The sequence below is a fragment of the Lutjanus erythropterus genome, chromosome 3, assembly GCF_056507025.1.
Source record: "Lutjanus erythropterus isolate fLutEry1 chromosome 3, fLutEry1.hap2, whole genome shotgun sequence".
Taxonomy (NCBI): Eukaryota; Metazoa; Chordata; class Actinopteri; order Lutjaniformes; family Lutjanidae; genus Lutjanus; species Lutjanus erythropterus.
In genome coordinates, this window is record NC_139319.1 from 38923997 (window position 1) to 38947602 (window position 23606).

General features: G+C 39.2%; 1 protein-coding gene across 7 annotated transcripts in view; it reads left to right on the forward strand.

The window, feature by feature from the left end:
* The first annotated feature begins 280 nt into the window (after nt 1-280).
* The window catches only part of micu3a (mitochondrial calcium uptake 3a), a 42640-nt gene continuing 19314 nt past the window's right edge, over nt 281-23606 (forward strand). For 3 of the 7 annotated variants that reach the window (XM_084716115.1, XM_084716114.1, XM_084716118.1), the window contains exons 1-8: nt 281-625; nt 7034-7181; nt 9774-9805; nt 11487-11565; nt 16042-16089; nt 18030-18112; nt 19102-19173; nt 21318-21359. In XM_084716115.1, the coding sequence (XP_084572241.1) occupies nt 359-625; nt 7034-7181; nt 9774-9805; nt 11487-11565; nt 16042-16089; nt 18030-18112; nt 19102-19173; nt 21318-21359 (771 nt within the window). In that variant the 5' untranslated portion in view covers nt 281-358. The remainder of the gene's footprint in view (nt 626-7033; nt 7182-9773; nt 9806-11486; nt 11566-16041; nt 16090-18029; nt 18113-19101; nt 19174-21317; nt 21360-23606) is intronic. The other 4 variants (XM_084716117.1, XM_084716116.1, XM_084716120.1 and 1 more) reach the window with 3 other exon arrangements.

Consider the following 23606-nt stretch of genomic DNA (forward strand, 5'->3'; position numbering starts at 1 on the left):
TTTTAGATTCGATGTATACATTTCGATTTATAGAAATTTTACGTCACTGAATTTAATGTGCAGGCTCTTGAAACGTTCACTGGTTAAATTATATTCATGTAAACTGACTAAACAGAGTCTACTGTTTATCTTCAGCTCCATTCCTGTTTATAATTGACCACAGTTCAAATCAATCACTAGATTCAGTCAAGCATCAAATCCCCTCCACTCACTCACACTGGGACTTTGTTCTCAGCCTCAGCATCAACAGTCAGAGCGGTCGAACATCTCGCGATATAAACCAGGAAACGCGATAGTTTTGTGCTGCCCGCAAACTTATGATCATCACAGCACCAACACAGCGGCAGCAGCAGCAGCAATGGCCGCTTTCCGCAGAGTGGCAGCGCTGGCCGGTAAGCTAAACCTGTGGTCGGCGGCGAGAAATGAGCTCGCCGGTGGTCAGACGGCCGGTGGAGGAAGGGCACGGAGGTGTGCGGCCGTCGGTATGTGTCTTGCTACGGGAGGCGCCGTGGCACTTTACTTCTACAGCGATATGACGAGCGGCAGAGGCAGGAAGAGGATGGGGAGTCCCAGCAGCATCAACGGTCTGCTGCCGTCCATCCCGACCGTTGAAGCCAAGGAGAAGGTAGGAGGCCGACTCAAGCTGGCGCTTCATGGGTAACAACAAGGCTTTAGTGACACGTAGTGACTTGGCAAGAAAATATCTCATCCTCAGTGTTGACACAGGGGCCTCGCTGTGGAGGACCGTGGAGCGTAAACGACAGACCACTTAGCGAAAGGGCAGAGAGCGCTGAGTATTTTCACATCTCCGTCCGCTAAGGTTAGATCCACCCAGGCCCGGTGAGATGGGCCTAGTACTTGTGTTTTGTAGCCATGGTGTTAGCTGGCAGCTGATATGTTTTCCTGTCAGGCGGATAAACTGTGTCATTCAGTGGAAACACTTCGCTCACTGTTTGGCTGCAGCACGATGTGCGCGCGCAGATGCAGGACTGGCGCTCTCCGCTCGAGCTGGTGCTGAACTGACAGCACGAGGATGCTGCTATCAGTCAGGCAGATGTGCGCTCACAGCTGTAGGGGAGACCAGGGGCAATTGCAACATATTTTAAATTATCCATCATATCTCAAGGACTCACAGACGCATACTTGAAATGCAATAGTCATGTTTAGATATAGAAAACATATAAGGGTAAGACTATAATAAAAAAGACTAACTAGGTTAAGACTATAATATAGAGATGTAAATATAAACAGTGCAGTTGCACTGTGGCCTATGAAGTTGGGGACCCATTAGAGAGAGTGAACCCTCTAACAATGTGCTGGGCAGAGAACAGGCCCCTATGAATGATTCAAGAGTGCTGTCTTGGAATACACAAGTGTTCAAAGTCCTCTATGTCATGGTTTTCATTTTTTTTTTTTTGGTAAACTAGTCAATAGCAGTCTATAACAAAATATTTATTCTACTTAAACAATAAGAAAAAAAATACAAATCAACCCTAAAAATAAAGGAATCATTTATTGTCATAAACAGACATGCAATAACGATTGCTGGGTAATATGTATGTTGATGTTGTCCAATGTCAAGTCTATTTGATCATATGGTGAGACGATATGATACACAGTAGCAAGTTTCAGTGCAATGTCTATGAAGACTGACAAGCTGAGTTACTCATTCGACTGTAAAATCCAACACATTGTTAGTAAACTATATAAACACCTAGTGTGTGCGTCATAATTAGTAACTGGCATGCATTAGGGCCCTTTATAATAGTCTGCACCAGGGCCCATTGTAACTACCTTACACCACTACTCTGAAGAATTCAGACTGTTGCATTTACCCCCTTGGTGAAGGCAGTTGTAACAGTGGTTGGGGGCAATTGTAAGAATATACTATAAGTTATATTTTTAAGATCAAGATCCCACCGCTTTGTGTCTGAATCCTGCATCCACCTGTTGGGGTTTATTTTGCAATCATGGCTCGCTCACTCTACATTATCCCTTAACCCATGGTATCTCAAATAAAATCACTGTGATGTTGCACTAACAACAACAGTCACTTTCAGATAGACAATTGGCAGTTGATTTGGTGGGGCATTTGGCCCATGGTGGTAGATGGGGCAAACGCTCCACGAACCGAGCCACCATGCCACCAAAATACGTTCATTTCTAATGTAAAAGTGTGTCAACACAGACAAAAATGTGCTCACATTTTTGCATTTTGCTTTGCAGAAAAAAAAGATATAGCTTGAAATAAAATACCTTAAGAGGTGTTGTGTATTTCAAATACTTCAAGTAAGTTATAAGTCAAATCACTTCACATCAAACTTGTGGTTAACACTGAGAAATGCCAGTTGCAGTTTGGTTAGGTTTGGGCAACAAAACCTCCTGGATAGGTTTAGAAGACATTTTGGGTTAAAACAAGTATGTTATGTTTCATAAGTAATGCCATGTAAGACAACAGACAACAAGATATTATCTCAATAATTGAGTGGTGGAAGAAGTACCCAGTAATATAAATTAAACGCACCCCATTATAAATTAAAATCCCTCTCCTCCTAAGTTTTGAAATTGCCTTTAGCAGCAAAAGTGTCAAAAATTAAATTGAACATCCAACTTAATTTTACATTAAAGAAAAGTTACAAAATTGTGTATTCTGTCAGTTATAGTCATCAAGAATCAGCAGGACAGACCTGTACAAAATCAGAAATCAGAATTGGACAGGAAAATTGCAATAGGTGCATCACTAGTAAATATTGTGTTTTTGTATTTGTATTTGTAGTTTGAGAGTTAATTATGTGACAATGGTAGATTCAGTAAGTACAGCTTCTGCCTACATCCTTCAGGTCAAAAAAGTGGGATAAGATAGAACTTAATTTCAGAGGATATGCAGTGCTGATTAAATATGTATCTGGCACGCTGCAATAAAAGCTGTACTTTGTAGGCTTACTAAAATGTGGTGATACCAATGGTTCACTGGGGGCTAGTAAATGAATCTAAACTGTGTAGTAAAATGGCAATCAATAATCTAAAGTACATTATGCAGATTGTAAATGTAACATTAGATAGAAGAGTTGCCTGCTGGGGCCCTGGGATGAAGGAGTGGTAGCCAGTTTAAAAGCAGGAGAGCTAGCCTATAGAAAGACTGGCTGGGGAACAAGTTGGCTAGATAGCCACCCAACTTGGGAACAGGATAGCTCCAGTGGGGAAAGGGATAAACAGCCATCTGTTACTCAGTAAAGGTAGCCTATAAGGATTCTGAATAATTAGGTTTAAAGAAACTTGGAGAACTCACCTACAGGGAAAGAGAACAAAGCTGCAGGGACACAGAAGCTCTTACATGCTCAAAAACAATACATTGACTCTAAAAGGAAACATGAAAACCATACTGCCAGGAAATAAAAGAGTGGGTTATTTGACCCTCCAGAGGCCTGGATTTGGGGAACTTGCCCGCAAGAAGTACGTTCTCTGGGGAACAGACCTAAAGGGGTCCAGAAGTATGAGATGGACAGGACCAAACCAGACAAGACCTCTGAAAAGAATCATATCTGCATCCTGAAAGACTGGCATACAGACTGACTCGATGTCTGGTTGGCAGTCTGGACACTAGAGACAGCATGTAGAATCACATGAGGAGACAATGGCTCCACCACAGTGATGCTGGGCTGTGTTTTAGTTAAGCCAGGCTTGGAGCAACACGGGGCCTCTTGGGATTATTTTAAGTGTGGCAGCTGTGTTCCAATTTATTTTGGAAGAATTCCTCAACCTGAGAAAGCCAAGCAGCTTGGATACTGGGAGAGTATGAGAGGCAAGTTCAGCGTGAGACCACAGCATTATCACTGCAGAGAAAACTTCTAGAGTAGAGCAATTTCTGACACCTCAAATACAAGAGCTGCTTGACATCTGCTGGGATCTTAGCTGGCTAGGTAGTGTTTTAGAGTGGAAATAAACAAATGTTTTACTTTATCTTTAATCAGACCTAACGCATTTTTGTGTCCCTATAACCCATAATTTATACTGGGCGCGCCTGCGCCGTGGAACGGCTGCGCCGCGGTTTTGCTCCATCATGCACACGACTTCAATTTACACCAGCAGCGTTTCAGAAGCGTTTCAGCAGCGGAGCATTTTGCCCGTCTGATTATTTTTACTTGCTCTGGTTTTGTTGATTAAGTCCTCTTTCCTTGCTCTTTGTGCTTCTACCATGGATAAGCAGGCTACTGTTTATTTTCTGTCTGTCTTTATGATCGCGAGTCTGCACAGGGTCTTTTATTTTGAAAATCAACCGGATTTACCCCTGTTTTCCGTGCCTGACTTCCTGCCCGTTCAACCAGCTCTGTGCCAATTGATGCGCCATCTGTCGAACATAGACTCACTGCCTATTCTCTGTGGAGCGGAGCGCCAAGCCGCTTCTGGGATGCTGCTGAGACTTGCCACGGTGCTCCCAGTGTAAATTGCAGCATTGACTAGAATGGGAGCGTATTTCTATGAGTGCCGCAGCACAGCCGTTATGCGGAGTAGCCACGCTCACTGTAAATTAGAGGTAAGCCTCGCTTTCATTGGTCTGCCACCAGGCATGATCTTTTCCTGGGAAAATTATAGACTAAACTAGAAGAGGTCACTTAGTGGAGTGCAGATCCCTGCCAAGTGCCATGATGAAGCACTTGCTGCAATATCACCACAACTGCCAGATGCAACCAGCTGAGATTTGCAAAGTTCCACCAACATTAACACGACCTCTGCATGTGTTGCCCTGAGCTGAAACAAGATCTCAGGCTGAAGCAGATGTTGATCACTTGGAGCTCCTTGTGGCTAAAAAAATAGTCAGGCCAAGTCAGCTGTCAATGGTTGCATAAAACAGAGTAGGCAAAAAAATTGGATTACTGCTACACAGTTGTACATCTCCACCAAAAAGCCAAGGTACAGTTTACACCCATGTCTGTCCAGACTCATATAATGTATGTAGTGAAGACTGGAGTAGTTAAATGTGGAACTTACATCTTTATTGACCTGAGACTTTGAAGTAATATAATGAAAGTCTTTAAGTGTATTTTTGGCAAAATGGAAGTTATCACAATACATATCTGATTCCAGTGAATAATTTCCAGTGAGAAACATGCTGTCTTCACTTAGAGACTATTTTTACAGAGGAGTACAGAGCACTGATAGAGAGCTCAACATTATGATGTCACAGCTCTGAATGAAGAACTGTAAAGCAATCCAGCATTGTGTTGTAGTGTGATCCCCTGTCAAATAGTGTTTCCCGTAGTGGTGCCCTCAGCGGTTAAGTGTTAGGTCATGGTTATGTGTAGCAGACAAAGGTAAGAGGGAACTGATGGGGAAACAGATTTTGACACAACACCTGTTGTCTTTGCCACAGTGACACAACAATAATACCACTTGGAAATAGAGAGAGATGAAAAGATGTGTGTTTCCACTTTAATTTAACTGAATTGAAATAACGTAACCTGATTTCAGAAGGGGACATTCTGAGTTAGGACAGTTTAGCTCTGAGAAAACTGAGGAGATGGACTAAACACCGCAGCTGTGAGTGGAGAATACTGGTTTGCCTGAGGGGAAAACACCTGGAGCATCTGCTGTGCAGTGTGGGGAACAAGACTAGGCAACAGAAACAAGTTCAGCTGTGGCTACATGACATTATAACTACACAAGAACACGGTGTACCACACTGACTCTACAACTGTAATTTCATATCCCTGCCATTTAATTATTATTTTTTTTTCCCAAGGAGTTTCCATTACTTTTTACATCATGTTGTGGAGCATGGCATGTGAACCTAGCTGCCTTTGCAGAACTTTACAAACTTCATTCATTAGTGAGAGTCAAAGCCATGGGCGTCTATGCTCTTACACTTGATTACAGTGCATTCCTATGAAGCCGAGCACTCATCTCCTATTCATGCCTTCAAAAGCCCCCTCGGTGAAGGCAGCATCAAAGCTTTATGAATGAATCTGTGTGCTCATTAGCATGTTAGCTGAGCTGAGCAGTAACCTCGGTGTGCTGGGCCCTGCGGCCAAACAGGTTTAAATTTGGAAACCTCTCTGCTAATTACACAGCCTCATGCAGCACAATCTGTTGGCGTAGCAGCTCTCCTACACTGCAGCTAATCAAGTTGAAGCCCTGGCTCCTCGCAGAGAGAGAGAGATGCTAATCAAGTAGAAAGTAGTGACAAAGTATTTGTGTGTGTGTGTGTGTGTGTGTGTGTGTGTGTGTGTGTGTGTGTGTGTGTGTGTGTGTGTGTGTGTGCCCCTGTTCTCCTGTTATTGTACTGCGCCAGAGGTGCTGACTGTTTATAATCTCAGAGAGCTAAATGGAGAGTTGATGCCAAGAATAGATGGATCTCCTCATTATGGAGTTTCAAACGCAGTGAAGAGGCACATAGAGTTGAGATTCTGCTGTCTGTATGAGAGGCCAGAGAGTTTTCTCTTCATAGCTTGGGAAGTCGTATTCAAATTATAATTGATGGGGCAAATTAACACCTGTCATCATGAGGGGTATTTAAATATGCTGGTTAAATAGTGAAAGTATATTTTTTGCAAGAATCTTTCCTACCACATCACTAAATATGATGTTCATATTGTCAGTAATGTAATATATAATAATAATTGATATATAATATATATAATGATTGAATTTAGGGCCCAACTGATACTGGACTTTTTGGGCTGATGTAGAGAAAAAAGATCTGATATTGATCAGCTGATATTCTGTATACAGAATATAGTATACTAAAATCTACACATAAACAGCTGATCCCTTAAAAGCAGTTAATACTTATATCATATTGGACAACATGCTGATATTGATATAGACTGATAGAGCTTTGACAGGCTAATATTGGGCCAATAATAATGGTGAACCAATATATCAGTTGGGCTCTAATCTTTTTGCTTGTACTTGTTAAATTTGTAATGTCTATTCAAACGCCTGTCACCTTAAAACATCTTGATTGGAAGAAATTATATCCTAAAAATATTAAAAACGGTGTATTTTGTATTGCATTTTTGTTTCATGTTTGCAGGCTCGTCCGTTTGACTTTGAGGACGGAGACGTGTACATGTCGTCCCACGAGCATCGCTTCCGCATGTTCAGCTCTGTGGAGTATGAAGGGCAGCTGTACATGACTCCACAGAACTTCATCGAGTCAGTCACCATGAGCGAACCGAGAAGTAAGTTTCACAGCTTTTACTCTCAAGTTCAGAACTCTTGGCCTGAAACACAACATGCTCGAATGAATGGACTTAGTATTTAACTTAAGTTAGAAAACATCTGAAGATTGTTACTGTAGACATTACATTCTGTATTTGCATCAGCTCTTAAAGGGACAGTTCACTCCAAAATACCCCCAAAATGTATAATTTTCTTCTGACCTGTAGTACTATTTATCTATCTAGATTGTTTTGTTGTGAGTTTCAGCGTTTTGGACATATCGACTGTAGAGATGTCTGCCTTCCAATATAATGTGACTACCCTGCTCAGAGTGCCAATAATATACACTTAAAAAATATTAAAAGCACTGTGTATTATGATAAATTAAGAGTAGTAGCTACAGTATAGTAGTATACTAGTGTAGTAAGTAGTTTTAATGCAGGGACTATTTTTTTTCTATAGTAGAATGTACCAGAACTACATGAAACTGCTCACAACAAAGTCTGTGAATAATCTTGAGTAACTGGGTCATGATTACTGGAAAGAGACACTGGTGCTGAATTTTACAAATGTTTTTTTTTTGGGCTCTTTGAGCTCCACAAGCTGAGTGTCATTTCAGAATAAAATATTATTGGGGTGGAAGTAACTGATTACAAATACTCAAGTTACTGTAATTAAGTAATTTTGGGAGGTATTTGTACTTTTATGAGTAGATTTTCAAGTCTGTACTTTTACTTGTGCTTGAGTAAGCATTACACTATGTAATCTACTTAGTTTTTTTTAAAAATCATAATTGAGTAATGTGTACAACTTGAGTTATTATCCAAACCTTTCAGCAGCGTTTTTGTAGTCAGTAAGGTGATCTAATCAGAAACAGGCCAATGAAAACCAGGACATATGGATGAAAAACTAAACACTGCAGCAGCACAGGTTTGGAGCAGCGATGTTAATCACTAACTGATTAATCGCCATTGACAATTTGACCAATTAAAAATGTACTTGAGAAACTTCGTCAACTTTAAATGAAAAAAGATAAAACAGAAAAAATTGAAAATAAGAAAAAAATGACAGAAACATGTTTTGTACCTTATACGTAAATTATGAATGATCGATTGTTACCATTTTCATTTTCATTTCCATCAGTTAAGGAAAATGCACATAATTTGCAGTCCTTGACTTAGCTCAAAGTCCAAAGTAGGGCTCAACGACTTTAAGAAATAAATAATTGCAGTTATTTGATGTTTCCTGAAGTCTAGAGAATGATGTGTTGGTCAAGACACCACTGCAGCACCACAATATTTAATTTAAAATGGTATTTTGACGCACATTTCGCCTTTAACAAATATTGTGCATCCTACGTTTTGAAAATTGCAGCAAACCATATTGTGGTTTCGATAAAATCTGGATTCATTTTTGAGTCCTAGTCCAGAGTGTGTATTCTCAGAGCATGGGCTTCTCTTTGCAGGACAACAGGCTTAACTTTACATTGAAAGATGATTGACAGTTATAAACAGCTGATCAGCTTACAAAGGAATTGTCTAGAGAGGAAGGGGCAGGGGGAAACAACTCGCTTTGACCATAGACTGTTTATGAAATAGGATTTCAACCTATTTAATTTACAGTCCATGGCTCCAACTCACTATTTGGATGACTGTACAAATTTTTTCACTTGTAAATGCTACATATTTCTTCCTTAAATTTTAGTTACCTCCCTGTAGTTTTCTATTATTGTTGTGTCTTTATGTACCTTTGATAACTTTATAATTTTACGTACATGAATCTCAGTGTCAGGTGTAAAATACATCCTTTCTTTCTTTTTTTTTTTACACTGAAACCAAATTTTAAAATGCACTAAAATCCTGGTTTAAACACATCTTTGCTGTTTCTGTCAGCCTGCTGCCAGTCGTAACAGATTAGTCCTGGCCAGCCAGCCTCAAAACAGATGGCTTTACAGCTATTGTTTAGTCTGAGGTTAATGTTAGTCAGACACACACACACACACGCAAACGCACACCCACACACTCCTTGACTTGTCCACATTCCTTTTGCTCACATTTACCCTTTCTCGTAACCAGTAAATATCTAAACCAGACACTTCACTGACTTTTTCCTCTGTGACAACTACTTTAGAAATGTCTTATCACAGAAAACCCGAGCAAAAAAGGCTACCGCTCCTTTCTTCAGAGGCCATGTGATTGTATTGCGTGCAAACTGTGCACCTGTATGTGTGTGTTTACATCTACCCTGGCTCACTGACATACGATACAGCTGCACATACCCTCTCAGCAGCCGACATCCTCTAATGCCCCCTTTGAAGTTGAATTAGATGAACTTTGTTGTATAAAACAGAACAAAAGTAGTATGTGCTTTTACGGGGACATTCCACGTACTACAAAGACAAGCATGGGGCACTTTAGACGGTACAAATGGGCCTGTGATGATGACAGTGTATATACAGCGTGTGTGTGTGCGTGCGTGTGTGTGTTGTGACTGTACCCGGCACATTAAGACCCATTTCTAGATCATACAGATGCTATCTGACTGAGCCCACCCAAACTCTCTTCTCCTCTTTCCCTTCTTCTTCTCTCCTCTTTTGTCTCGTTCTCTGGCAGACAAGAGGCCCTGGAGGTCCCTGACCAAACAGGTGGGAGACACACTCTTAATGCTTCTTTCTCCTGCTCCTCCATGTTGCAGGCATCTGTTGCATGTTTCATCTGGTGCAGGCAATGCGTACTAAAATCCTGATTTTGCCAGGATTGCCGAGGAATTAAAAATACATGTAAAAGTTCTACATTAAACATTAGTGCATGATTACAGATCATCATGAGATTCATTGTCACTATACTGTATGTAAAGAAAAAACAAGTGAACTGTGATTAGTTCACACAGAACAGTACAGGAGCAGGTTGCACTAACTGTGCTTTACTAAGCATAGTTCTCACTGCTAAGTCAGGTGTTAAGACCAGTGTTTAGAATGGACTTGACGTAGGTTGCATCAACCAAACCAAAGCCTAATCTTAACTATGCCCTGTCTGAGCAATACAGGTTTATGTGAATGCCCATGGCTATTGCGTTGCTAAGATACATCCATAGAAACTTTCTAAACTTTGAGATACACTGTCTACAAGTTCTTAATTATTAATAATTATTTTTATTCACATTACTGTGTTATTTATTTCTTTGTGTAAAAAGTGTTGAGTCCATTTGTCCCAGTAGGCTGGCTGCTCTGTCTCAATAAATGATATGCCTTGTTTATGTCACATAAAAGTCAGTTGAATAGATCAGTTCAGCACACACCGTTGCACATTTATTTTTGATTGAATATTGTTCATTTTCCACTTGTATTGCTTTCAGTTTCCACACCGTTGAATAAAACATCTCTTTGAGCAAGCATGGCACAGAAGAGGAGGCATCTGTGACTTTAGGCTGTATATATTTGTGTTAATCAGCCTAGATTTTGACTTTATGTCTGTTCCTTACTAGGCGTAAGCCCAGTCTCAGTGAGAAAAATGCAGTGCAACAGGTGTAACTATTAAGATAGGCTTAGAAAACCAGGATACGACCGATTTAACTTAAGACCAGGTGTAAACCCTGTTGGTGTAACTGGTCCCTGGTGTTTACAGTGTGATATAAAGTGTCTCTAGAAAGTATCCAGACCCCTTCACTTTTTGAGGCCCTTATTGTGTAATAACTTTAATTGAAATAAAAAAAAAAAATACAGGCAATTAATTTCAAAATAAGAACTGTGGTGTTTTTAATACCTTAGAATGAGCTGTTTAAATCTACAGTGGGTGAAGGTGCTTCCATGGAGGGCGCCATGTTGTACCACCGTGTTTCTACAGTACCCCAGAATGGACAAACCAAATACAGGCTGTAAATACAGACTTTAGTGTCTTTCTGTGAGTTTCACTGCCACCGGAGGTTCTTCTACATGCTTGGAACCTGAGAGAAAAGCTCCTAGAGAAAGTGTTTGCAGTCTGCCAGCTCACCGCTAGATGCCACTAAATCCTACACACTGGCACTTTAAATAGAAAGATAAATATAGAGATACAAAAATATTAAAGAACAATTAGATGAGATAATATCAAACTTTGTTTTGTTTCACTTGTTTGCAGGAATATAACATTTTAGATATAAAATAAATGTCATGTCAAAATGGATCATTTGTATTGAATCTTTTCCTCCTTTCCATTGCATGCTACTCTCTCCCTCTCCCTCTGCTTGTCTCTGTGTAATATGTCATGGACTGAAGTTTGAAGTGTTGTAACTGTGTGTGTCAGACAACTCACTCTTAAACTGTGTTTTTTTTTGTACACGTGTTTCAGGAGCTGGAGAAGATTTTGACAGATACTCCCCCAGTGTGGAGAGGATCCTCCAAACTCTTCCGCAACCTGAGAGAACGAGGTTGGAGACACACACACACACACACACATACATACACTCATACACACTATCTTCTTCACACACATGCACAAATAAAAAGCAGGAGCAAAGGCACCTTGAGTAGCTTTGTACTCACTAATACAAACGCACACAGTAAATAAGTAGCAGTCAGATAATAACAAGGTCAGTGAATGTCAGAGGATATTTTTTCATTAAATAATATTGCTATCAGATGTGTCTCAACTATAACATGTCAACTTCATAGCCTTTCTAAATCAAAGCTAAGTAAGAGTTAAGTCTAAATCGAATGTCTAAATGCGTATTTTGATTAGCATTAAGAGAACTATTGGTAACTTTAAAACATAAAATGGCTAATCACTACAACTATGCTGTGAAATAAAAAAAACATTTGATAAAAAAAAAAATCACTAGCAAGTTATATGGTTTGATCTTTTAAAATATATTTTCCCAGCATAATTAAAGAGTAAAAATCAAAACCCCCTCAAAATACAGTTTGTCTCAATTCTCAAGCGACTCAGTGAGTGACAGACATTTTACAGCATTTCTGCAGCTTTTCAGTACACTCACTTGTGTGTATGTATACCAGGTCTTACCTTCCGATGTGTGACTAAATAGTGCTTGTAAGCTTATGTGTGTGTGAGTGTCACTGTAGGTGTCTCTAATCCGTTGGAGCCATGCTGTCCATCTTTACAGCCAAACAACCTGCTGAAAACACTAAAAATAAACCCTCTCCTCTCCTCTCCTCTCCTCTCCTCTCCTCTCCTCTCCTCTCCTCTCCTCTCCTCTCCTCTCCTCTCCTCTCCTCTCTTATATAGAAACAGAACAAACTATACAGAGATGGGTAGAGAAGCTCCCCCTAATTAAAACATTTGCTTCAGGAGAGTGTGACATAGGAATAACACAGTCTGGGAGTGAGTCCCTGTAGTGATAATTACACACGCACATTCAATGGAAGATGCTAAATATAACACACCCTGTCTTCCTCTACCATGATGATGTTCTACACCTTGTAACTAGTCTGTATGAGTGTGTTCAGGGACCGATATCCAGGAGGATTGCCTTTACCCTTTAAAAAAACCCAAAAACAGAGAGATGAAGAAAGAAAATTAAATGACACAAAAGGTAGTAGGAGTAGAGAAAAAGAAGTGAACAAAAAAGAGACACAATGAGTCAGAGACTGGATAGGAGACATGTGGAAGAAGAGCAGGGAGTGTGCAGAAATTGAAGAAGTAGATAAAGTAGCAAATGAAAGAAAGCACAAAGAAAAAAGAGAAAAGAAAGTTTGTAAACCTATCCTAAGTCTTCAAGAGGAAGACATTGTACTTACATACACTGCATGTTGATTCAAATTGCTGGTGGCATATTGCCAAGACCACACACACACACACACACACACACACACACACACACACACACACACACACACACACACACACACACACACTCAACAGTACCGCTCTATTTGTAATTATTTTTGTATGAACTTTAAACTACTTGTTTGTTCATTCACACATTTACTCAATTCTGATTCCTTACAATGCTGACCCCCATATTAAACATATTAGAAAAGCTGAATGTGTGTGTGTGTGCGTGTGTGTGTGTGTGAGTGCTGATGTCAGGACATGCTCTTCTCTTCGAACCATGATGAGCGAGAACAGTTAAAATCCTTGGGATGGCTTTGGATTTCTGAGAATGACAGAGCTATGTGTCAGACTAAGGAATGCATAGTGTTGCCTGAACACTGTTGACTGTGTGTGTGTGTGTGTGTGTGTGTACTCTGTGTGTGTGTGTGTTTGTGTTCTGTACAATACATCAGTATTGGTTGGTTGTGTTACACAGCAACTTGGCACAGTAATGTTATTACTTTGTTTTAGAAACATCAGATATTTTCAGCACTGAGATGAGTTCATTGTTAGGTGACACACAACACTACAGCTCAGAATGAATGTAAAAGCATCTTTTGTAACAAGGAAAATCCCATATCTTGGTGATTCCAAATCAATGTTGTATTGCTGTGTTACTCAGTGTTGTGCAAGTTCGCACTTCACACAAACTAGCTCAAAGTTCATTTCAAAGAAAGTTCATTCCATTCAGTTTGAAGTCTGACTTCCCAGTTCAAACTGCACCTTAATGCATTAGACCTGCAATAAAATGAAAAGGGAGATGAGATACATGAGACGAATATAAAACATACACTTCATGCTGCATGCAGGTTTTCTGTCCATATTCACATGCTCCTTCCCTCCTTCTCTCCTTCTCTCTCTCTCTCTCTCTCTCTCTCTCTCATTTTCAATCAGTTGACAGCAGGAATAATAAATGATGCTTTTGTTCACATTCATTAGTTATAAGCTTATATGTTCAGTTTACCGTTCACCAAAACATGCTCAATGAATGGTGCTCTTTTACCTCTCTTAGCTATGTTTTGTTGCAGCTATGATGAAAATGCTAAGGCTAATATTCATACATGGTATTTATAATGGTGTGTTAAGACTGTTTTTGACAGACGCAAAAGATTTCTTCATGTGCCTGCTGTTGTTTTATGTAACTACTATTTTCTTGTCTTCTTAACCAACTCTATCTAAGTCAGAAGCAGTTATTGATATTGGCCTTTGAGTCAGTGTATGTGATATTGGTTTAAATCAAAAAATGTGTATTTTCCCTGTTACTTGCATTGTTATTTATCCATCTAGATTTCTGAACAGTTTCATATAGGAACTACTTTCTTTACATGGCAGAAAAAAGTATTTCGTACATGAAAGTAGTTCCTATAAGGTCTGTGGATTATCATCATTTCTGCAAAGAGACATTGCTGTTGATATTTATTGAATGTATCGCTTTTGGCACTAATAGCACCACAAGACGAGTGCCATCAAGTTCCATTATATTCAAGCAGAACAACTCACACCAAAACAATCTAGACAGATAAATAGTGAATGAATTTGCAAGCTAGGAACATCTGGTGTGGACTTGCTGATCAAAACAATGGGCTGACACTGAAATCAGATTTAGCAACAAAACTTTTATATTACAAGGAATGGTATGATTTACATTTGATGTCTAGACTGCTGTGAAGGGACGGTTCACCCCAATCAAAAATGCATATTTTTCCCTTGGTCTGTAGTGCTATTTATCTATCTTGTTTTTTTGTTATTTTTTTCTTTTTTTTCTTTGGTGTGACTTCAGAGTTTTGGAGATATTGATCATGGAGATGATGGTCTTCTCTCCAATGTAATGGAAGTAGATAAGATAATCCACAGACCTTGTTGTGAGCAGTTTCGTGTGGGAACTTCTTCTGTACTAGAAGAAAGTAGTTCCTGCATGAAACTGCGCACACAATGTCTGTGGGTTATCTTAAATAACTGGGTCATAATTTTTGGAAAGAGACAGTTTTTCTGAATTTTCAATTTTTCAATTTTTTTTTTTTTGTGTGTGTGTGCGCTCACTGCGACTCACACAAAAAAATTCAAGAGGGACAAATAGCAATACAGGACAGGGGAAAGTTATGTATTTTGGGTTGAACTGTCCCTTTAAACCATCTGACCAGTTCAAAAGCGCAAAAAGGATAAAACGAGGTGCCTGCTGAGTATCAGTGACCCATTTGATTTTAGTTATCATAAATCAGTTCTCCTGACTTGAATCTTCATGCTGAATAGTGATTTCCTGCAGAAAACAGAATGTTAAAGTGTACAAACTCAAAGACCCACCAGCAAAGAAAAATAAACTGCAAATGTTGTTTAGATTAATCATTAACTAAAAGCTGTTCCCCTAATGATAATTACTACCTGATGATCAATGTTAACCCATTGTATTCATATCACTGAGAGCATGAGTGAGTGTAAACATGCAGAATGTATTTTAGAAACCTGAGTAGCTTCACAGTGTATCTCCTGGTCTTTGCACAGCTCAAGCTACACTGGAGAATAGAGAATTCAGTTCCAAACCAGCTCCTCTACACAAAGCAGGCGAGCATCAGGAAAACACAAGGCTAGCACCGGTCTATAGCCGGTGTCATGTTCACCTACACACACATGGGAAAGCAGTCTCCCGTAACACTCAAGCGAGTCACCCTGAACTATCTGAACGATCAGGACAGAAAGCGAAAAAGAGGGAGAGAGAGATGAGATGGAGCTACAAAGATTCCTAAATGGGCCCGAGGCAAGAAAGGATCATCTCCTAAAACATTTTTCACTTGCTTATCCAAACACAGACACATACACACGCACACACCCACACCAGCCAGTGTCTTTACTTTGGACACTTGGGGTGTAGAAAAAGAAACGGTGTGTGGCCAAATGGCTGTTGGCAGCTCAGCTCCAGAAGACACATTTTAAGATGCTATCTTCATGAAAGGGAGGATTATGTGTGTGTGTGTGTGTCAGGAGGCCCAGGGTCTTTGAACATCTGTAAACATTGTGTATGTGTGTGTGCTGAATGTGACCTTTTCTTTAACTCTCTCTGTCTTGGTCTCATTACCAGGCATCATCTCATACACAGAGTACCTGTTCCTGCTCTGCATCCTTACAAGTGAGTCACTTCAGTCTCTCTACACGTCCTTCTTCACTTCATCTCATTTTCTACTTTCTTATTCTATATTTAGCTGTGGTACATGATATGAACTTTACTCAGGCCCACCCAGAACTTAACAAGAGGCAATTATGACGCAAATCTGGTTGGTTTTCCCCTTTCCCTTGGGTAAGACAGAATTTGAGAGAGAGGGACAGAAAGAAGAAGAAAAATGTACTTCTACTCACAATATTTCAAATACTCACAGGAATGTAAGGCTTGCTTCCTCAAAAATGTTTTTTAAAAGTATTTTTCTTATTACTGAGACCCTTGTTTATAATGGGTTGTACATATAAGTGATTTTTTATGTGATATGCGTGTGTGAATCTGCACTATTAAAACACAGTTTTTAAAAATACCCGTGGATGTGTGGACTAGGCCTCTTTAAGAACAGGAGTATACTGAACTGTGTCCTAAAATATTTCCCCATTACACCTTAAAATTGTTGTCTGCGTCTGCTCACCCTCCCCTCAAAATTAGAATTAAAAGTCTGTCTATACCTTGACACCAGTGATATGTCCGTCCCGTTATTGTGAATGTGATATATCACTAAGGCCTGGAAGGAATATCTAAAAGTCAAAATCACTGTGACCTCTAGTCTGTCCCATTCTCAACACGATACCTCAGGAACACTTGGAGGGGATTTCTTCAAATTTGCCACCAAAATAAAATCAGTTCATTGTTGAGTACAAGTGGGCATTTGTATGAAGTTTGAGGAAATTCTGTTCAAGTTTTCCTGAGATATTGCATTCATGAAAAGGGGATCACATTGACCTTGGCCTTTGACCTTTGACCACCAAAATTTAATCCTCCTTGAGTCCAAGTGGACATTTGTTCCACATTGCAGAAATTCCCTCAAGGTGTTCCTGAGATATTTTGTTCACAAAAATAGGATGACCTGAAAACATAATGCCACAGGCTATAAAAACATAAAGGCAAAAAAAGTCATAAAAAGGATACAATAATGAGGTGATGACGTTTTTCCAAAAGGTCAAAGGTCAACTTCACCATGAGGTCATAATGTTCAGCTCTCTATCAGTTCTCTATACTCCTGTGTAAAATAGTCTCTAAGTGAAGACAGCATGTTTCTCACTGGAAATTAGTCACAAGAATCATACATTTAAATATAATAACTTACACTTTGCCAGAACATAAACAGACATGGATGGCAACTTCACTGATTGTCAGAGGTGTATGACCAAGGCGGTGATTCCAGTTCTTTTCTGTAAATGATCAGACAAAACCAAACAGTGTTGATGTTCAATTTTCATATCCTTTTTAACTTTCAATACTTCCTCCTATAAATCACGTGTCCACATTAAACAGGAAGGCAGCCATTAATCATTAATCATCACATTAATCAAGAACACGTTTGTGTTATTATTGTTTGATCAGTTTAATCAACGCTAATTTGAAATTCAGATAGGAAGATGAAAAACAATAATGAATTAATTTATGACAAGAACAGTTTTTGATGAATGGAATTCAGTTCAAACTAATCATGCGCTCCTTATACCTGCCGAGTTTCAATAATAATACTTCATTAATGTGTACAATTGGACTTTCTTACTCAAGGCGAAGGAGCAGTAAATATTAAAATAGAAACAATTCTACTTTTGTTAAAACATGTTCTCATTTTCTGTGGTTAATCTTCATGCGTTCTGGTAAAATAAAGAAAGCTTCATCTGACAGCTCCACCTGATCAATAACAAACATGCAGAGTGTTCACAAATGTTAACTGTAGCTCACAGTCCGTATAGATTTGTCCTCCTGCCCTGTCTCCCTCCTGTTTGCCTATATGCCACTTCATCCCATGCTATTTCTGGATTTAAAATTGCCTTTAACACACACACACACACATGCACACACTCACCCTATGTGCTCTCCTCTCTGTTCTCCAGAGCCCCATGCTGGCTTTAAGATTGCTTTCAATATGTTTGATGCAGACGGCAACCAGATGGTGGACAAGAGGGAGTTCTTGGTGGTGAGTCTCTGCTACTGAGAGAAAAATCCATCCCATGACTGAATTTATATGTTTCTCTTAACACCATCTTTTATTCCCATCAGAAGAGTGCATTACATATATTGACAATGAGTGTGAAGTGGGTTGTGATGGAAAATAAACTATCAGAGGAACGGGGATAGATTAAGACAGGACAATTCACATTTTTTATCTACCTTAAGATAAAACTTGCCCACTGCCTTAACCTGAAGCTTCTTTTTCTTTCTTTCTTTCTTTCTTTCTTTCTTTCTTTCTTTCTTTCTTTCTTTTTTAATGGCATTTAAAAATCAAAATGTCGCTGGAGACAGACCTTCATAATTGATTTTGCAGTGTTTGCTTTAGTGTTGTTGGCATCAGTTCTGATTATTAATCGCTTATTCACATAATTAAAGGTCCAGCATGTGAGATTTAAGGGGTTCCTTTGGCAGAATATGGCTGAAATAGAATATAGAATAATATAATGAAGTTTTCATTAGTGTATAAACAGCTGAAGATAACAATCATTGTGTTTTTTGTCTCTTAGAATGGAGGCTGCCAGTTTGTTTCTACAGTAAACCAAAACAGACAAATCAGTTTCACGGTTTTCATGCTTCACTCTAAGGAGGGGAGAATGAGGCGAAGTGTTTGCAATCTATAAGCTCACCGCTAGAAGCCACTAAATCCAGCACATTTGAAAAACTACTACTAATGCTAAAATACTAATACTGATTACTGCACAGCTGCAGTTTTCTGCCAGATGTGATTCAGCATCGATTTAATCTTTAATGGATGTGGCCATAAGTCCCTTTGAAAGCCAAACTAGAAAACCAACACTCTTAATCACGTTGTCAAAAGGCCAGAATCACATCACAGACCAGCATGAAAGAGCGAATGACCTTGTGAACTCGGTGACTGTTTGCATGTATGAACATTTAAGCTTCAAATGCAGCTTTGAATCTGGCTTTGAATTGTCATTCTGTCTCTCATTACAGCTTCAGGAGATTTTCCGGAAGAAAAATGAGAAGAAAGGGAGAAAAGGAGATGCTGAGAAGTCCGCACAGTTGGTAAGAAAGTTGGTAATGGAGGACGAGGGTGTGTTTGTGTGTGTGGAGAGGTACTTGAATGTGTATGGATGAAAAATTCAGTTATTTTTCTAATAACCCTTAGTACAGCCAACAGTGAAACGACTGGATTATAAGTCTTTATGGACATGGACTTCAGTAATGCTGCTATCAACAATGGGGTAAACTTTTAATTAAAACATTTTAATACATCCATAAGTGTAGTGTGGCACAGAACCTCTCCTCTGACCTTATAGTTACTAAAGCTGGAAAATGCATCCTGTGTCAAACTGTATGGATGGATGTATTGAAAATGACACATCATCATACAAGTTAATTGTCATCTGTATTTAAGTAGTTAGTAGTAAAGTGAACTAAACCCTTCATGTAACCATGTTTGAGTGCATGCTGCCTTTTAGGAATTGTTTTTGACAAGGTGGTATCACCTCTGTTTTTACTGTGACAGTTATTCCTTTTTTGTACTTGTTGAAATGAATACACTCTTAAAAGAATCTGTCCTTTTCAACACTTCTGTGGTTAACGTTTTGGAGCAACACAGGTTGTCCTGCTTTACTACACTGGATGGTTCAGTTATATGATTTTTGTTTATATCTGCAGGCTTGATGTCTTCTTGTAAAGTCTTGTCAGTATAGACTTAGCAATCTATAAAGCCTGCGTGTAGAATCATATGCAAATTACAAATCAGTCAGGCTTGCAAGCATTTTACTGGACCATAGTATGTTAAGATAATTTACAAAAAATGATGTTATTACATAGTTACACCTCAGTTTATTTTTCAGTCGTAAACTCTTGCATCAGAAATCAGAAATCACAGAACAACAAATTAAAGGAAGCTCTATCAAAACTAGTAGTTTTTGTTTGTAAGTATTGTATTGTCTTTAAAATCCAGTATTGGTTGGAATATATTTAGAACTTTAAGTTATTAGTATGTTATTAATGAATATTTGTTGGCTCAGATATTTTATGTGCAGGTAACAATGTGGCCCTTCCTCATCACTCATTAAAGCTCCAGGGTGTAGGATTTAGTGGCATCTAGTGATGAGGTCATAGATTGCAAACCCCATGTCTCACCTCTTCCAAGAGTGTACGAGAACCTGGGGTGGCCACCAAACTTGTGCAAAATGCAAAAGTCCATAACTAGAGCCAGTGTTTAATTCACAACCAAAAGCAAACACCTCTTGTATTGTAATGTATTGTAGAGATGCAAAATGGTGCTAGGATCCCCAGTTAACACTGACTGATGTGCTCAGTTTAGAAAAAAATAATGAATAATTCTACATATTTAGTGAGCCTTTTGCCTGTATTGGACAAGACAGACAATGATGAGAAAGGTTAGAAAAATAGGGGATGACATGCAGCAAGAGGTGCCGCTGTGATAAGAGCTCCAACCAGTGCCACAGCATTTTAATTCACAGAAATAAAACAGCACCAACAATGACCAACTTTGGCCCAGATGCCCCTCTTTGGGCAGCCAACAATTGCTATTGTCAGGTAATTATACACTAATGAAAACATATTTAATGAATTCCTGTAAATCTTACAAACTGGACCTGTAATGAATGGTTATTGGTTTGGATGTTTTGTCTGCAGGTAACAGGTCTCATTACTCATTAAGACACAGCAGAGGACTCAATGCAATCCAACCAAGAGACAGTTTGATTCAAGCGAACACTGACAACTTGACAAACCCAAATTTTGTTTTTATTCCAGCACTAGAACATATCATTACTTTTAAAGCCACCTATTAAGTCATTACAACAACTTATAAAACCCTGCTTTTACAGCTCATGGTAAAGCACTTACTGTCTTGTAGATGTGTCCTGGTAAATCTTTCAGCTCACAGGAGCTGGTATAAATAATGTTTACAGTTAATTTGAAATAAGGAAAAGATAAATCTGAAAAAAAAAACAGAATTTGTGCAGTGCAGTGTGCAGTGTTGCAATGCAAAGCGTGTGTTTTTCCAAAATGTAATCATAGATGTGTTGAAAATGACACATCCCTCTGCAGAGTGTATCCACAGCCTCTTTCCTTGCATGTACTAACATGTCTTTTACCTTCTCTCCTCCTCTCTGACTGCATGCTCTGTCCTCCTCTTTCTCTCCCTCATGTCTCTCTCTGTGTGTTAGAGTATGCAGCTCTATGGATATCAGGTTGCCCCCATGAACAGCGTATGTATCCAAAACCATAACCCCTTAGTCTCCTTTCTGCTCTTGTTAAGATGGCTAAAGAAATGGGTGGGATGATGAACAGAGGAAAGACAGCTAGGTATTTTTAATCTGCTCAGTTATGACATGCAACATGGTTTCATTAAAAAAAGGCAGCATATGTGACATTTTTAATAAAACAACAAAGGGTATTTCATTATTTCCCCTTATTTTTTGAAAAAAAAAAAAAAAATCAGTTGACAACATTTTCTAAACTAGTGTTTTTGCTTTCTTGCTAAGAGTTAGGTCAGAAGATCAATACCTCTCATATCTGTCAAATATAAAGCCACAGCCAGCAGCCTGGTGGCTTAGCTTAGCATAAGGACTGGAAACATGAGGAAACAGCCAGCCTGGCTCAGTTTTAAGGTAACAAAAATCATCAGCATCTCTATCTCATTTGTTTAATTTGTACAAAAAATTTAAAGTTGTGGCTTTAATGGGGTATGTGTGTCATGACCAGACAGGTCTGGCAAGCGCATGATGGCAACAAGACAGCCATGACCAGAGGCATTGTGTTTTAGGGATTTCCGTCCTGTTCTTGTGAACATGACATCTCAAGAACGCTGTGACAGAATTGCTTCAAATTTGGCACAAATGTCCACTTGGTCTCATGGATGAAGGATGTTCGATTTTGGTGTTCAGAGGTCAAAGTTCAAGGTCACTCTGATCTCATGTCCATCCCATTGTGAATGCAAGATCTCTGGCGATCAAAGGTCACTGTGACCTCACAGGTACGTTTTTTGGCCATAGCTCAAGAATTTACACACAAATTATGACGAAATTTCAAGATGTTTTTTAACCAAAAGGTCAACTTCACCGTTATGTTCAGCTCTCTATAAGTCTTGCTTAAAATACTCTCTAAGTTCTTCAACGTCTTCATTACACATACTTGAGTCTGAACAGACACACCTGACAGGTTGTGATGTAAACTGGAACTTGACTGGTTGGCGGATGCATACAAACGCAAGATGGTAATTCTAGTTGACCTTTTCAGAGCTAGGTTAACTGCTTCCCTCTGCTGCCAGTCTTTATGCTAAGCTAAGTGTCACTTGGCCCAGGCTTCATATTTACTATGCAGTATCAATTCTTCCATCTCACATCTTCTCTCAGCAGGAAAGTGAACAACAGCATTTTCTGAAAACAGTTATCTGGTTTATGTCTCAGTAAGCATTCAAATCTTGCAGTATGCATAAAATAGATATTTGCTGCCTCTGTGAACTTATGTTTGTATGGTAGAGACATTGAAGAGTTACAGCAAAGAATAGAGGGAGGTATGACAACAGGGATTATTATTCTATTATCATATAATAGGTGAGTTTCATTGCAGCCAGATTTTCCAAATAATGAATCTCATGATCCAACACCAGTTTCACAACCTAGTGGGTATCATTGTAATCTAGTAAAATTCACCCTGTTTTTTACTAACTTAGTCTGACCTGTCTTCCCTCAGTCTGACAACTTTGGTTGGTTTGTTAGGTGTAGACGTCAGCTATATAGGGACACTTTACTGGATTCTGTTTAATGCGTCTCCTTATCTGCCCCTGTCACCCACTTTTTGTGTCCTGACCTGGTCTTTGAAAAAGTCATAACCCTGACCTAGTCCACCTGATCCACTGTCATCAGTAAAATCTACACAGTAGAGTCCTTGATAGGATGGATGGGCAGAAAGAATTAGAGGATAGAGAAAGACTTCCTATAAGACAGGTTGTCCATCTGTCAGGTCAGCTGACTGATTGATCGAGGCATGATGGAAGGGGGTGGGATGAATGGAGAGAGGGATGGCAGAAGAAGAGTAATAGATTTAAGGGGTCAGGAGAGATGAACTCTCACAAAAAGAGAGTGATGTGATTTAGAAAGACTGGAGGCACTCTAAAGCTCCAAACGCAATCAGACACTGTCCACTGGACAGAGAGACAGTTGTAGGACACGTGCTGTTTGTTTGGCAGTGTGTGTGTTCTTGTTGGGGGTGTCAGTGAGTTTTCTTAATGCAAAAAGAGAGCAGGAGGATTTTATCAGGGGAGGTCTTGACTAGCACATTTACATTTACATGATAAAGCAAAGACGTTCAAATCTGAACAGATCATTTGTAAAACTCAATTGACAGAAGGATGTATTTTCTTACATATAAAAAAATGATCACGTGAAATTTCTGTTTAAAGCAAACTCCATTGCAGATTCTGTTGATCACTGATTGATCATATACTGGGCTTG